The sequence below is a fragment of the Medicago sativa genome, chromosome 4 (genome assembly GCF_051527215.1).
Source record: "Medicago sativa cultivar Bolivia chromosome 4, Bolivia_mono, whole genome shotgun sequence".
Classification (NCBI taxonomy): domain Eukaryota; kingdom Viridiplantae; phylum Streptophyta; class Magnoliopsida; order Fabales; family Fabaceae; genus Medicago; species Medicago sativa.
The window spans coordinates 90,860,547-90,878,217 of record NC_140752.1 but is presented as its reverse complement, the minus strand read 5'-3'; the positions used below and the strand labels follow the sequence as shown (position 1 = coordinate 90,878,217).

Sequence of the window (17,671 nt, the reverse complement as noted above, 5' to 3'; positions counted from 1 at the left end):
TTCGTATAACCATCTCTATCAAATAAGTCATATAAATATATTATAACATATCACACCCATCACTCTGTTCTTCTCTGTCTTTCCCTCTCTCTTTTTTCTTATTCTCATTTTCTCATAACAATTAAGCATAAGCTATTGTTATTACATACTCCCTCTGTCTCCTACTCGAACCAGACACGAATCAGAAAATTGTGACCAAACTCATTGGACTGTAAGCCTTATTACATACACACAACAAAAAAAAAATTATGTGTATGCACTTTCATTATTTGAGCTACTAATTATTGGTTTGCATTACTTTTATTATTGATTTGTCATTTTCTTAATTAAAAAAAAAAGTTTCAAAAATATGCCAAGTCTTCTCTATTCTTTTGAAAACTATTTTCATGAGGAAATAGTCACCATTATATGAAGAAAAATTTAACTAGTGCTACAACGATGCTGATTTTTGTGGTGAACGGATATGAAGTGCAGTGTGATTACCTGAGAAAAAGAGCTAGAATAAAAAATATATATTAATTATAATTTTTGTTTCACATATATGCCCTTCAGCTTGACTTGTTTTGATAAAGGAAAGTTGAAGTGTTTTGTCCAAACAAAGAAGGTGTTCAATGCTAAAACATGTCTTCATAAAAATTGATGGATGTGTTGTAGCATTGCCCTTTTTACTTTGATAATATTTATAACTTTTTTGACATAAATTTCTTATATCAAATATGGAGTCATTTAATTTGTATTCACAAGTATGCCCGCACGATCGTGCGTGCGCACACATACACGTTGGTGTGTCTGTATGTATATATGTATATATATATATATATATATATATATATATATATATATATATATATATATAGAGAGAGAGAGAGAGAGAGAGAGAGAGAGAGAGACATGCGTTACTATCACACTATGTTACTTTGAAAATTCTATGAATTTTTCAACGATTTCCTTGAACATACTATTAAGTTCTGGTGGACACTGCTTTCCAGGATTAGATCTAAATGTCTTATTGTAAAAAAGTTCCATGCATTGATTGGAGGCAAATGTTAGAGGTTGTGAACATGAACGGGAAAAGATTTGCAAAAATTGGTAGCAACTTGCATACTTTTAGTGGTTACAAGGACCTCTACTTGCTCTACCATCATTAATTAAGGTATGTTGAATCACATCTCAAAAAAATTCTTTCCAAATGTCGTAAAAAGCAACCAAGTACCTCTTTTATTCAAGGTATTGCCTCACTTTACCAATCAATGTTTCGTCATGTTTATATTTATATTAGGATTATTTGTAAGTAGTAGGCAAAGCTCTCATTAAAATAAATCACACACTCACAATGTTTTTTTTAAATGATTTTACATGAAAATATTTTTACACGAAAAACCATATATTTATCATGGAAATTGCATAATTATTTTTGTCTCATAGAAACATATTGTCTAGCATATTTTTACTTGGGATTATTACTGAAGGCAATATTATTTTCATGACCCTTGTTCAAAAAAAATATATTATTTTCATGACCGATTGATTTTTATACAAATAATTTTTTTGCTTGATCGGTTTTTTTTTTAAACTAGTGCTCATTTTATATAGTGCTCAATGCTGCCTCCGCGTCGCCACTATCACTGCCACCACAGCCACCGCTGCCTCCACCACCACCGCGGCTTTATAATGCTGTTTCATTTTTCCTCCGAAGAATACGCTGAAGACTACATCTATTAAGAGGAAGAAGACAACTAATACCAAAGGAAAACCGTGAATGGTCATGTTATTGGAACTAGAAAAACTCACTGGCTCAGGCTTGTTATTTATAGGTTTTTTCTAGGGTGGCAACTTGTTGAGTGCTGCTATCCGTTCAGCTCTAATGACAACAGGTAATATAAATTAATTGTGTCACACCTCATCCATATGTTCATGCATCAAGAAAATAATCTTAACACATTCTTAGTTTTAACTAATATTTTAAACAAGTTGTGGTTTTTAAAGTTGAATCTTCATCACAAACCATTGTGAAAGTTACCTGTGGCAGAGCCAGGAATTTCATAGAGCCTGGGCGAAAAATATATGCAAAAAAATTTAAAAGAGAGGTTCGTCTTTTTTTGAACAAAATTACAATTTGAATTAAGAGAGATGGAATATTACCCGCCAAGCTAGATAAAATTAGGAGGTAAATGGTCTTTCCGAGATTTCTTTGCGGTGAATGTTCGAATAATATCAATGTCATCAAGTGATTTGAATATCTCCCGCTCGGTGTAACATATCATCAAGTCATTTAACCACTCATTGTTGATATTGTTGCGCAATTTAGTCTTGATAAACTTCATTGCTGAAAAAGCTCTTTCAACGGATGTTGTCGACACCGGCAATATCAAAGCCAACTCAATGAGTTTGTAGACCAATGGAAATACCAAATGTTTCTCAGTTTGAACCATATTCATAGCCAAACTTTGAACATCTTCACAAGAAGAAAAGGAAGCATGCCTTTTCACTTGAAGTACATAAGTGTCAAGTTGCTCCCTTATTGCTCCACGGTCATCATCAGAAAAGTCATCATGATAAATATCAGCAAGACGAGCAAGCTTATCAACATCAAACTTGGAGAAAGAGTTCTTGGGGTCAAGACATGAGAAGCAATAAAAACAATCAGCTGCATCCTTCGACTCACTATATTCAATCCATGTATACTTGTTATACCATGATCTAGAAAATGATCTTGTATCCCTCCCAAATTGAGTATGAGGAAAACTTTCCAAATTTGGTTGCATATATATGCCCTCCTCACTTGGTCTTGAATATCCGGAGCATACTCCCAAATTTGTTTCCTAAGACCTGGATCACGCACAATCTCATTTGGATTAAACTCATTGGCGACATTAGGCGGTGGCCAAGGCAAAAATTAAGAAGCACTAGCAGCCTTCACGTGACATACTGCAAGCAAGACTCCAAAAGATACAATAGTAGAACATTGAAGGAATCAAAACAAGCTAGTGGGAAGCAAAAACAAAACACACCACTTCAAAAGTCACGAACATAAAGGCCCACCACAGGAAACCAAAAGATGCTTTCTTTAATGAAATTTGCTCTCCACCCACCAACTTTTACTCGCACCCTGCAGCCATGCCGAAAATGCCCATGCGCTAGTTAACTTGCGCAAGTGTAAGTTTCTGCGCAAGTTAACTTACGCAACGCAAGTTAAGTGGCGCAAGGATACTTTTTCAAATTATTTTTATTAACTTATTCGAAATTATTTTGTTTATTTTAACTTTATTCAAATTATGTTATTTTCTTAACTTTATTAACTTTATTCAAAATTATTTTATTAACTTTACTTTGAAATTATTTTGTTTACATTAATCTAAATTATTTTCTTAATTTTATTCTAAATTATTGATTCAATATTATTCTTTATATTAATACAAATATAAATAAAGGTAAATACAACAAATATAAAACAAAGGAACAAAATTGAGGCATAAATAATCTCTCATTTTATTAATAATTCATAAATTACATTACAATAATTCATATGATAAAAAGTAATCTACTTATTCACTAAATCTACTTATTTTATCCTTCTTGGGGTAAAAAGTGAACAATCTTCGTGGGGTAAAATAGTGAGCAGCCTTCTTGGGGAAAATACATCATCAACCCTTGGGCTAAATTTAAAGCTGTTTTTTTTACCACACGAAGTTCTTTTTACCCACGGTAAAAAGTTTCTGCGGTTAAAAAAACAGGTTTAAAATTATCCCAAGGGTCGATCATTTCCCCAAGTCGGCTACTCACTATTTTAGCCCGACGAAAATTGATCACCTTTTACCCCAAAGAGAATATTGAAAAGAAAAAGAAGAAATAAGAGAAATAGAGGGAGAGAGTGATGAGGGGGAGAAAGTGAGATGGTGTGAGGAATTAGGGAAATATGTAGATGTATTTATAGGTAGAAATGGTAGTATATGTGGTAAATCCATTAATGTGGTCAAAAAACGTGTAAAATTTGGTAGAAAACGTGTGGATTGAATGTTGAAACATTGACCACAGACAAAAAAAACGTTTGTTCTTCAGTTCTGACCACCGGCCAACGTGCGTGACTTAAGTCACGCATTGCTTACAAAGCGCGTTAGTTAAGTCACGCTGCGTGACTTAACTAACGCAAGGGTATATTTGGAAGCGGTGCAGGGTGCGAGCGAAAAGTGCTGGGTGGAGAGCAAAATTCTTCTTTAATACTCCAAGTCCAAGGAACTACCACCACCAACCCAATTAAATTATGGGTCATGTTAACTTGTGCCCTAAGGACACATGTTAAGCAATCCTAAAATAGAAATATTCCATTAACATTTGCGCATTCAACTAATTAAAAGTCAACAAATTAAATGCAATACACGAATTCCAATAAAAAGTTTCTACATTTGACTCATTAACTTGTGCCTTGAGGACACAAGTTAACATTTTCCTTAAATTATATACCAGCCATAGCTACTCGCAGCTGCAAATTTTGGCAATAATGGAACCAAATCTTAGCATTTCAACAGCCACCATAGCAGCACCACAAACAAGTAAAAGCTCTTTCAAATGATCAATTTTTCAATTGCACAACCAATTTTACAATTTTTCTAAAACCCTAAAACAAGGAAAGAAAGGAAGGAGAAGAAGAGATTACCTTTAGAGAATTAGAGTGAATGAGAAGAGTTGAGATTAGCAACCGCCGAGAGAGAGATGAGAGTGAGTGAATATCATATAGCCCGCGGGAGAGAGTCAGAGAGAGATGACTGATGATGAGTGAAGAACTGAGTCCGCCGTAGTAGTGAGTACCGAGATCGAGAGAGAGATCCAGAGAAGAGTTTGTGACTTTGTGTTGTCACGCGTGTGAATGTGTGATGCATTTGCCCAATTTTTTTTTTTCAAGTGTGTAAATGGGCCTATAGGTTGGGCCTAATGTGAGGAAATTACGGATCGAGCCTAGGCGACCGCCCGGGGTCGCCGGGCTCTGAATCCGCCCCTATATAGGAATTTGGATTAAAATTATGTTTTCCTCTATATTAAAGTATGAACTCTCTCGAAGAGTAATCATGTATTATATTTCACTACATTTAAAGATTTTTGTATGTTTTACCATGGTTTTTATTGTTTATGTATAGTATCATGAACTCATCCCGTCAACTATGAAATTATACTCTTAAAAAAAACTATGAAATTATAAATCATAAAAGAAATAAGATTATAGATAAAGCTTTAAAAGTATTTAAAAATATTTTATTTTCTAAAATTATGAATTTAATAACAAAGCATTCATAGTTATTATTCAACAAAAAAAAAAAAGTATTCCGAGTTACTTACATGTAGTAATGAGAATTGTAGATAAACAATTTTTTTGAATGATTGTTCAAAGTTATCTACTACTACTTAAAAAATAGAGGAAATTACACTCACCTCCCTTAAGTTTTCCTTAAATAACACTCACACCCCTCTAGTTTTAAAATTTACACTAACCTCCCTTATTTATTTAACAAACCTACATAAACTTCCCTTGAATGATAACACTGTTACTTCTCTGTTAAAAGAAACATCAGACCTCTATAGAAAGCAAATTCCAATAAGCTATATGATTTCTCAATTACTCTCCCGTTGCTGAATTTTTGTCTCACTCATTTCCCCTTTCTTCACAGCTTGCTCTAATTTCCTTTTCCAGTAATTTGTTCTTTTGGTTTTACGTGACTGAAATACCTAATTTTTACATAAATTTCATTTCAGTGGTTGAAACTTGATTTAAGGAAAATTATCCTTTCAATTTGTTGAGCGTATTGAATTGTGTGTAGTGCTGCTTTAATCTTTTATCTTATTGTTCGAATCTCAATATAACTTTTGCTTTGGTATCCAAGCTCAATTTATCAGTTTCACAGAATGATATGAATCTTGTTCAGTGTTGTTCATTGTGTAATATTTGCTTTTTTGGATTAACGAAGCATGAGATAAATAATATTTGGTACTGAATTTCTTGTATGTCTTGGCCTCATGGGAGTAATGTCTAAATGATGCAAGTTAATTGATGAGACAAACACCGTTAATGTATAAGGGAGGTGAGTGTTTTTTGAAAACTAGAGGGGGTGGAAGTGTTATTTTAGAAGACCTTAAGGGAGGTTAGTGCAATTTGCCCTAAAAAATATAAAAAAAAAATAAAAAAAAAATAGTGTGATTCAAATTTATTTGATTTTAGGAGAGTAATCTACATAGTATATTGTAAGCTAATATAAACAAACATTTTGTATTTTTTGTGTTGCAGCTAAGAAAATGCCCATGAAATAACCGTGATATAGAATTTGCGTATGGAGCTGGCCAAATTGATCCTATAAAGGCTGTGAATCATGGATTAATATATGATATGATGCAGACGTGAATGATTACATCAGATTTTTATGTGGGCAGGGCTACAACAAAACGACTCTACCACTAGTCACATGTGATTACAACAGTTGCTCCTTTGGCACAACATATGCATCGGCCAGAGATTTAAATTATCCATCATTTGCTCTAAAAGCCGCAAGACCTAAGCATCATTTCAGTGGAAGCTTCTATCGGACGGTCACCAATGTTGGGTTACCTGTGTGAGCAACTCTGACAGGTCCTAAAGGAATCAATATCTCAGTGAAGCCGAATGTTTTGTCATTCACTTCACTTGGAGAAAGACAGACATATGTCCTCACCATAGATGGAAAAATGAAGAAGTCTATTGGGTCGGCTTCTATAATTTGGGATGATGGTACATATCAAGTGAGAAGCCCTATTGTTGTATTTGATGAGCGAGCTGAACTTTGCTTTTAAACGATCATCACTCAACATTTCACTGTAAATAGAGTTTTGGCAAACACTTTTACACACACCTTGACATAGAAAATATTTGTCATACTCTTTCTCACTCTCATTATTTCTACACTTGCTAATATATTTTCTTGAGAGCTATTTTATACTACATAGTTGAGTTGTAGTACTTGTGCTTCAATTTGTTATATCTATATATTTGGTGTATTATTTTATTGTTGTACTTTTGTATTGGGTGCTTCAAAATATCTTTAATGTTGATTGTATTTCAGTTCCATCACATCACATAATTTATCTTTTTTACTTTTATAATTTTTTTATAACGTTTTAGACATCAATTTCTTATATCAAATACGGGATCATTTAATTTGTATTCACATGTGCACATGCGCTTGCACGCGCGCGCACACACACATGTATGTGCGCACGCGTACGCATTACTATCACACATTGTTACTTTGAAAATTCTATGAATTTTTCAACGATTTCCTTGAACATACTATTATGTCTTAGTGGACACTGCTTTCCAGAATTAGATCTAGATGTCTTATTGTATAATAGTTCCATGCATTGTTTAGGCAAATGTTGGAGGTTGTGAACATGAACAGGAAAAGATTTGCAAAAATAGTTAGCAACTTGCATCATTTTAGTGGTTACAAGGACACTACTTCCTCCTATCTTTTTTTTTAAGGATTTTTATTCTCATCTCTTTTAATCTCACTAATTTACCTATAAAATAAAATAAAAAATATTTAATAGAAACACTACATTGATGTTGATATTTTGAAAATAATCATGATTTTTCAAAATTTTATCATATCGGTACAGAAAAAAAAAATTCACTGGTTTAAGCACATAAAATCCTCAATGAGTGCGACTCAAATATTCAACGGTGTTTTACATATAAAAAAATATTTATTAGAAACACTACATTAATGTTGGCATTTTGAAAATAATCATGAGTTCTTAAAATTTTACGATATCCATTTTCTCATATCAATACATAAAAATTTGTCTCCGTATATATAAACACATGAAATCTGCAACGAACACAGTGATTTATATAACAATATTTACATAAAAAAATATTTAATAGAAACACTACATTAATGTTGATATTATTAAAATAATCATGAGCTTTCAAAATTTTACTATCTCGACTTTCTCATATGACTATATTATTTATATTTTTGACGCATCTCATATTACATACTGATAGACGTTTGGCAAGTGCACCAAATACTATCGAAGTAGTAAAAATATCGATCCCACGAGGACTGTTTTTAACTTCAATAATTCAATTGCGTTATAAAAATAGGATGTATAAAAGTTTATTTTAATTTGCCACTAGGCAGTAGAGTTGGTTTGATTTTAAGAAATCAAATAAAAGAAATAGATTTGATTAAGAAAATATGGAGAGAGATGAGATCAGGTCTTCGAATCCTCTATGTTTCCCCTAATTGGTTACTGCACCTATTGTTACTAATGATTTTCTAGTTTCACGATAGTTAACAAATTAGCCCTAATCAATCCCTTGAGTTAGGACCCTCTTCTTAAACTACAGCCCCTAATTCCTTAGGTGGTCTAATAATCCTTGAAGGTTTTATGAACGTTAACCTAATATCACTAACAAACGATTATCTATTCCTAGACTAACCCTGTTTATTAGAATAATTCAATTACGTCTAAGTTGAAAGCCATGGTCAGTGGTCATTCATTCTCACGAAATCAAGTTATATGTGATCAAGATATAAAAAGCATTAAGAACAATTGAATTGAATAAAGACTAGAATTTCATTAATAAACAATAGAGTTTCACAGCAACATATAATCAATTAGGGTTACATAGGTTCATCTCTGACCTAATCTCTAAGAGATTTAGCTACTCATAATTGAGTTTACAAATAGCATAATCAATGAAAGAATTAAAACATACATAAACTGGGTTAGAGATGATGAAATCCTCTCCGCTGCAGCCTTCTGGGTGTTAAAATCGCACTTTCGTTCTCCAAAATAGTAACCCTTGCTCTTCAGATTGAGTGCAGTATTTATAAAAGTCATGGGCCTGACCCATCAAAATAGCGCTGCGCCATGTATATAGGCGTGCCGCGATTTCCTCTTTACAGGAAGTGTGTAATTTTGCTTCAAAAATCGCAGCACGGCTTGAAATTGGCGTGGCGCGATTTCCTTCGAACAGACTTCAAATTTTAAGCTTTTTGCACTCCAGAACAGTATAAATTGCATGAGAACTCTATCAAAATGTCACAATAAGTCCCTAATATTACGTAATGACAGGATGTCATCACAACCCCAAACTTAAACCATTCCTTGTCCTCAAGGAATTTGCTTGCAACAGTGACAAACGACAGTAAAATAACAGTTACCTGACAAAACGATAGTACCCAAAAGTTCATTCTCCTTCTAGCTAAAGATGAGCTAGTTTGACTTGTTCGCATCCACCAGTTCACAACTCCACGCATCAATATGAAATAGGGTTCTACCAGTCGACATGCAGGTCTACATATTACCATACGCTTGAAAAGTTTCTAAACATCAATCAAAGTCAATATCATTACACGCTTTTGAGGTCTTTAGGGTTATAACGGGGCTTAGGTGAAAGGTGGGATATATTTGGATAAGTAGGCTACACAAAATTTGAGTTAGGCATTCCTACGGAAGTTAAAGCACAAAATTCAATCCTTCATTCATTCACCTTGTGGAAATACAATCAATGCAAAGGTACTAGAGAATATTTTTAACATTTAGGGACTCTCGAGTTTGAAGTTACTCGGATTTTCAATGTTTTGTCCCTTTTTCATCATTCAATTTCTCTTTCTTTTTTGATACACCATTTTTGTGTGTATTTTGCATGACAATTTCATATTTCTTTCATTTTTGTTCTCTTATTCTCTAGTACCCCCACCCCAAACTTAGTTGGTTGCAAATTCCAATAGCAACCCCAAACTTAATCTTTAGCAACATACTACAATGCCTTAACTCAGAAAATACATTAAGGGACAAATCCTAAAAGTCTCTAGGCTTGTAATATAGTTTGTCACCGAACAAAAAGTTCTAATCCTACCGGCTCACAATTGGTTAAGAAAGGATAAATTTAACAATTTAAAACAGGGTAGGCTTCAAAAAAGGCTCACAGGACCAAGCACTTTTGCCTCAGTGTGTAATTGACAAAGACCAATCAATAATAGAGAAACAATGCAAGTTCTAGAAATGTAGTTGCATGGAAAACTAATCTAAATATAAGTAAATTGAAAAACAAGATTTGGCAATGAACCTTATGGCTGAGATTTCTGGGAGTATGTGACTACCTAGCAACGCCGTACACTTCGCCTTTGAATCAAGTCACCCCTCCTTTAGAACTTTTGGAATACCGTTTCATCAAACAACTGTTACTAAACTGGAATAGGTCACATGAAACAAAACAAATTCATTAATAATAAACAAGTGCAGGAGCAATTACAATAGGGAAATAAGTTCAATGGACTTCGACATTAAAAAGAAAATAAAGAAAATACATCAAAAGAAAATAAATGTAGTGGGTTGCCTCCCACCCAGCGCTTCTTTATCGTCACTAGCTTGACCGCTAAGGATTCTCAGAGGTCATTCAGAATGAGTGCCACCCTTCCTTTTGGTAGGTCGCCACCTAGGTATGGTTTAACTCTTTGTCCATTTACTTTGAAACTTCGATCTCCTTCAGGTGTCACTAGTTCAACAGCTCCATATGGTGACACACTTTTGACCAAGAATGGTCCAGACCATTTTGACTTGAGCTTCCCAGGAAACAGCTTCAACCTAGAATTATACAACAAAACTAGTTGTCCACAGTTAATATCCCTAGACACTAAGTTTTTGTCGTGATACCTTTTTGTCCTGGCTTTATAGATGAGCGCATTTTCATACGCTCTAAGCCTCATCTCCTCAAGTTCATTAAGTTTCAAAATTCTTTTCTTACCAGCGGCTATTTGATCAAAATTTAAGGCCTTAATGGCCCAATAAGCTTTATGTTCTAGCTCGACTGGAAGATGACATGCCTTCCCATAGACTAACTGATAGGGTGAGAACCCAAGATGGGTCTTAAAGGCTGTCCTATATGCCCACAGTGCGTCATCTAATTTCCTAGACCAATCTTTCCTATTTGACGCAATTGTCTTCTCCAGAATCTGTTTCAGCTGTCGGTTTGAAACCTCTGCTTGACCACTAGTTTGTGGGTGATAGGGAGTTGCAACTTTGTGCTTAATGTTATACTTTTTGAGCACATTTTCAAGAAAATTATTGCAAAAATGCTTCCCCCCATCACTGATCAATACTCTAGGGGTTCCAAACCTAGTGAAAATATTCTTTTGAAGGAAGTTGACAACCGTTTTGGTATCATTAGCAACACATGGTATCGCTTCAACCCACTTTGTGACATAATCAACACAGACTAGAATATGGAGATAAGAGTAAGAGGAAGGGAATGGTCCCATAAAATCAATACCCCAACAATCAAATGGTTCAACTTCAATGATTCCTTTTAGGGGCATTTCATTCCTCTTTGATATGTTACCTGTCCTTTGGCATTTGTCACATCTTGTGACGAAGTCGTGGCAATCTTTGAAAAGGGTGGGCCACCAGAATCCACTTTGCAAAATTTTTGCAGCTGTTCTTTCTCCACTGTGGTGGCCTCCATAAGCTGAGTTATGGCAGTGCCACATGATACTATGTGCTTCCTCACCTGCAACACAACGTCTAATCAAACCGTCAGTACCTACTTTAAACAGATACGGGTCATCCCACAAGTAGTGGTTTGCATCTTTGAAGAACTTTTTCCTCTGAGGGTAGGTCAGATCATCAGGAACTATGTTGCCGGCCTTAAAGTTTGCCATGTCAGCAAACCAAGGTCTTTCTCCAATAGCAAACAGCTGTTCATCGGGGAACTCGGCCTTGATGGCCTTCTCCTTCTTTGTTACCTCGTCATTCTCCAGCCTTGAGAGGTGGTCAGCTACCACGTTCTCGACTCCCTTCTTGTCACGAATTTCAAGATCAAATTCTTGCAATAATAGGATCCACCTCAACAATCGAGGCTTTGAATCCCCTTTTGTTAAGAGATATTTGAGAGCTGCATGATCTGTAAAAACAATGACTTTGGAGCCTATTAGATAAGAACGAAATTTTTCCAATGCAAAGATTACCGCAAGCAATTCCTTTTCAGTTGTGGAATAGTTAACTTGATTTTCATTTAAAACCTTGCTTGCATAGTAAATTGCATGAAAAAATTTGTTCTTGCGTTGGCCTAGGACTGCACCAACAGCATAATCACTTGCATCACACATAAGTTCAAAAGGTAAATCCCAATCGGGTGCAATGATTATTGGTGCAGTTACCAACTTGTTTTTAATCAAAGAAAAAGCATTTAGACATTCAGAATCAAAATTAAACTCGTTTTCTTTGACCAAGAGGTTACAGAGGGGTTTGGAAATTTTAGAAAAGTCTTTTATGAACCGCCGATAGAAACCGGCATGCCCCAAGAAACTCCTCACTCCTTTAACGTTGATGGGTGGAGGAAGTTTCTCTATAACCTCTATCTTGGCTTGGTCCACCTCAATGCCTTTAGCACTTATTTTATGTCCCAAAACTATACCTTCAGTTACCATAAAATGACATTTTTCCCAATTCAAAACAAGGTTAGTTTCGGTGCATCTTTTAAGTACAACATTTAAATGGAACAAGCATTGATCAAAAGACTTACCAAAAATAGAAAAGTCGTCCATAAATACCTCAATGTTCTTCTCTATCATATCAGAGAAGATGGAAAGCATGCACCTTTGAAAGGTTGCCGGCGCATTACACAGCCCAAAGGGCATCCTTCGATAAGCAAACACTCCAAATGGACAAGTGAAGGCAGTCTTTTCTTGATCCTTCGGAGCTACTGCAATTTGATTATACCCTGAATACCCATCCAAGAAGCAATAGAAGGCTTGGCCAGCCAATCTCTCAATCATTTGTTCCATGAATGGTAATGGAAAGTGGTCCTTTCTTGTTGCAGTATTCAACCTCCGGTAGTCTATAAACATTCTCCAACCAGTGACGGTGCGGGTTGGTATCAATTCATTTTTTTCATTTGCTACCACCGTCATTCCTCCTTTCTTGGGTACCACATGAACTGGACTTACCCATGAGCTATCTGAGATAGGGTAGATCATACCTGCATCTAGTAACTTCAGCACCTCTTTCTTTACCACTTCCTTCATTGTTGGGTTAAGTCTCCTTTGAGGTTGAACCACCGGTTTGTATTCAGCCTCCATGTGTATTTTATGCATGCAATAAGCTGGACTAATACCCTTCAGATCAGAAATGTTCCACCCCAAAGCTCCTTGATTATCTCTTAACACCCTCATTAATTTTTCTTCTTCTAAAGGTGTCAATGTATTGCTGATAATTACTGGTTTAGAGGCATCCTTAGTGAGAAAAACATATTTCAAGTGAGAAGGGAGTTCTTTTAATTCTGGATTTTTCTCTCCTTCTCCACTCAAAATAGGAGCATCCATAAAGTGCTTACCCATTAATTCTTCTATTTTTACCGGACCCATCTCTTGCTTGCTTGCTGCTAGTTGCTTCACACAATCACTTACTTCAAGATCTTCATCATCTTCACCTTTTTCTATCGAATTCACAATTGCACGTTCAAGAGGGTGTGTTGGTTGATGTTCACAAGAGTCATCTTTAACTATTTCTTCAACAATGTCAATCCGGTAACACTTGGGATTTTCATCTTTGTGCTTCATGGCCTCAAATATATTAAACACTACTTGCTCCTTATGGAATCTCAACATTAGCTCTCCTTTCTCAATGTCAATCAAAGCACGGCCAGTTGCAAGGAAAGGTCTTCCTAGAATGAGTGGCATATCCTCATCTTCAGCCATATCTAAGATCACAAAATCTGCCGGGAACACCAAGTCATTAACCTTGACTAGCACATCTTCAAGCACACCGAAAGGATAAGAGATTGACCGATCAGCTAAAGTAATGGTCATTCTTGTTGGTTTTGGTTCCCCACACTTAAGCTTCTTCATCATTGAAAGAGGCATCAGGTTGATACTTGCTCCCAAGTCACATAAAGCTCTTCCAATGTCTACCGGTCCAATTGAACAAGGGATAGTAAATGCACCAGGATCCTTCAGCTTAGGTGGCAGCTTCTTTTGAAGAATAGCACTACAATTTTCAGAAAGTGCTATGTTCTCATCATCCTTAGGCTTCCTTCGTTTAGTCAACAAGTCTTTCATGAACTTAGCATATAACGGCATTTGATCGAGAGCTTCGCCGAAAGGAATGTTCACCTGAAGTTGTGAGAAAAGTTGCATGAACTTCTTGAATTGACCTTCATCCTTTTCTTTCTTCTTTGAAAGGTGAGGGTATGGAAGCTTCACATATGATGGAATAACCTGTGGTTTGTCTCCATCTTTCAAAATTTGACTCTTCGACTTCCTCAAGATTGAATCTTCATCAATTAACTTCTCACTTTTTTCTCCCTCTATTTTTTTCTTCCTTTCATTTTCAACTACTCCATTATCATTTTCTTTTTCAACTACACCCTCATCATTTTTTTCAACTACACCGTTCTCCTCCACCTCAACTACATCATCAACCTTCTTTGGAGCTTTAGGAACTAAAGGTGTCAAAACCTTTTTGCTCCTCAATTCAATAGCATTACAAGACTCATTCTTAGGGTTGTCTTTAGTGTTACCTGAGAATCCGCCTTTGTTTTGTTCAGCCAATTGCTTAGCCAATTGCCCCAGTTGAGTTTCAAGCATCTTCCTAGAAGCTTCATTGTTCTTTCTTTCAGCTTCTTGACTCTTCTTCATCTCTTCAAAGTTGCCTTGAGTCATCTTCATGAAGTTCATCATAGTTTCCTCAAGAGCTGATGGCTTCCTTTGTTGTTGTTGAGGAGGAGTGAGCATCTGAGAGTTCAAAGCATTGTTATTTGAGTAGCTTAGATTTGGATGCTTATTGATGCCTGAATTGTAGTATTGATTCTGCCTTTGATAACCTCCCATGAAGTTAGCTTCTTCACTTGATCCTTCTGGAACACACTCACCGTTGGGATGTTCTTCACCACATAAGTCACATTTGATTGCAGCTACTTGTTGTTGCTTATGAGCCAAAGTGAAGCCTTGAAACTCCTTAGTTAGAGCTTCGATTTGTTTGTTCATAACTGCTTGGTTAGCAAGGATGGCAGTTTGTTCACTCACCCCAAACACTCCTCTTTCTTTCTTTTTAGCTTGATCACGATACTCATTGCCAGCCATGTTTTCAATTAGAGCTTGAACTTCATGATCAGTTTTGCTTTTGAGACTACCTCCCGCGGAAGCATCTAAGAACATTCTAGTGTTTGGAGTCACCCCCTCAGTGAAGATTTGGAGGTATTGTTTCTCGGTGAACTCATGATTTGGGCATCTCTTAAGAAGTAAGTTAAATCGCTCCCAAGCATCATATAATGATTCACCTTCTCCTTGCTTGAAGTTAGAGATCTCCATCTTCTTTTCCCAATATTTAGACATAGGGAAATATTTCTCCAAGAACTTCAGCTCTAACTCTTCCCATGTTTGGACAGTCCCGTTTGGTATTGTTAGCAACCAATCTTTTGCTCTTCCCGTCAAGGTGAAAGGAAACAGCCTTAGCTTCTTTTGTGCTTCAGTCACGGTGGCTGGTTGCACACAAAACTCGCAGGTTTCAGCAAAGCGGCTCAAGTGTTCATGAGGACTCATAGCTTCAGTCCCATCGAATTGCTTGTCCCTCAAACCGTTGAGGACAGTTGTCTTGATGTCGAAAGCCACAGGGTTAGTTGGTTGAAAAGTGTGGGTCAGTTGACCGCGATGAGTGGCTAACCCGTAGTCTCCTAGCTTAGGTCTCGGTGGTACAACTCCTTCTCCTTCCATAGTTGCAGATTTAAGAGAAGAGATTGTTTCAGATTTAGTTGAGAGTGGCTCCGGTATTTGTTCTCGAACACCCGGTGGAACAGACTGAGCTAAACTTTGCGATCGGACAGCTTTCCGAAGTGCTCTAGCAGTCCTTTCAATTTTCGGATCGTATTCTAGGTCGTCTGAGCTCTGTTTACCTCGCATAAACAGCAAAATACCTTAGTAGCACTGCACAACGCAAAATAATCAAGTGAATATGAAAACAGAAAAATAAAAATTAAAAACAGAAAAGTAAATTGCAAAAACCCTAAATTATAACGTAATTGCCTTGTTGAAATAATTCAACAGTCCCTGGCAACGGCGCCAAAAACTTGATAGACGTTTGGCAAGTGCACCAAATACTATCGAAGTAGTAAAAATATCGATCCCACGAGGACTGTTTTTAACTTCAATAATTCAATTGCGTTATAAAAATAGGATGTATAAAAGTTTATTTTAATTTGCCACTAGGCAGTAGAGTTGGTTTGATTTTAAGAAATCAAATAAAAGAAATAGATTTGATTAAGAAAATATGGAGAGAGATGAGATCAGGTCTTCGAATCCTCTATGTTTCCCCTAATTGGTTACTGCACCTATTGTTACTAATGATTTTCTAGTTTCACGATAGTTAACAAATTAGCCCTAATCAATCCCTTGAGTTAGGACCCTCTTCTTAAACTACAGCCCCTAATTCCTTAGGTGGTCTAATAATCCTTGAAGGTTTTATGAACGTTAACCTAATATCACTAACAAACGATTATCTATTCCTAGACTAACCCTGTTTATTAGAACAATTCAATTAGGTCTAAGTTGAAAGCCATGGTCAGTGGTCATTCATTCTCACGAAATCAAGTTATATGTGATCAAGATATAAAAAGCATTAAGAACAATTGAATTGAATAAAGACTAGAATTTCATTAATAAACAATAGAGTTTCACAGCAACATATAATCAATTAGGGTTACATAGGTTCATCTCTGACCTAATCTCTAAGAGATTTAGCTACTCATAATTGAGTTTACAAATAGCATAATCAATGAAAGAATTAAAACATACATAAACTGGGTTAGAGATGATGAAATCCTCTCCGCTGCAGCCTTCTGGGTGTTAAAATCGCACTTTCGTTCTCCAAAATCGTAACCCTTGTTCTTCAGATTGAGTGCAGTATTTATAAAAGTCATGGGCCTGACCCATCAAAATCGCGCCGCGCCATGTATATAGGCGTGCCGCGATTTCCTCTTTACAGGAAGTGTGTAATTTTGCTTCAAAAATCGCAGCACGGCTTGAAATTGGCGTGGCGCGATTTCCTTCAAACAGACTTCAAATTTTAAGCTTTTTGCACTCCAGAACAGTATAAATTGCATGAGAACTCTATCAAAATGTCACAATAAGTCCCTAATATTACGTAATGACAGGATGTCATCACATACAAATTTTCTTTTGCAAATACATGCAAATAAAATCTACAACGGACGCGGTGTAATTATTTAATGGATTTTTCCATAAATTTTTTTTGATATAATTAAACATCACATTAATGATGAAGATGATTTTTAATATATTATCTTTAAACATTTTACAATATTACCAATATGATTATTCTTTTTATAATTACAATGATATATATGCTCGATTATTTTTGTCAAGTAGTCTTAATGGCTAGAAATTCACCTTAAGTGAATAAATGGGTGTTTGGGTTCGAACTGCGCCCTTGCGTATAATATATATTGTTCTTACCAACTGAGTTAAGTCGGGACATGATGCTCGAATTTATTACTAGCTTGTGAATATGTGATTTTGATTTATGTGTGTGAATATGTGATTTTGATATTTTGCTATTCATGTATGTGCTATCCTTCTTTCAAAAATATGTATGTGTTATCCTTAAAAAAAAAATGTATGTGTTA

General features: G+C 35.6%; 1 protein-coding gene across 1 annotated transcript; it reads right to left on the bottom strand.

The window, feature by feature from the left end:
• Positions 1-2,075: 2,075 nt before the first annotated feature.
• Positions 2,076-3,063, bottom strand: LOC146933654 (uncharacterized). The gene has a single exon (XM_085705445.1). It carries the CDS (start codon positions 2,763-2,765, stop codon positions 2,151-2,153), a length of 615 nt encoding a protein of 204 aa, XP_085561571.1. The 5' UTR covers positions 2,766-3,063; the 3' UTR covers positions 2,076-2,150.
• Between the last annotated feature and the right edge of the window lie 14,608 nt (positions 3,064-17,671).

Bases quoted from the DNA above. Each gene is read 5' to 3' on its own strand.
- LOC146933654 (XM_085705445.1), bottom strand. From the start codon at position 2,765: ATGCAACCAAATTTGGAAAGTTTTCCTCATACTCAATTTGGGAGGGAT.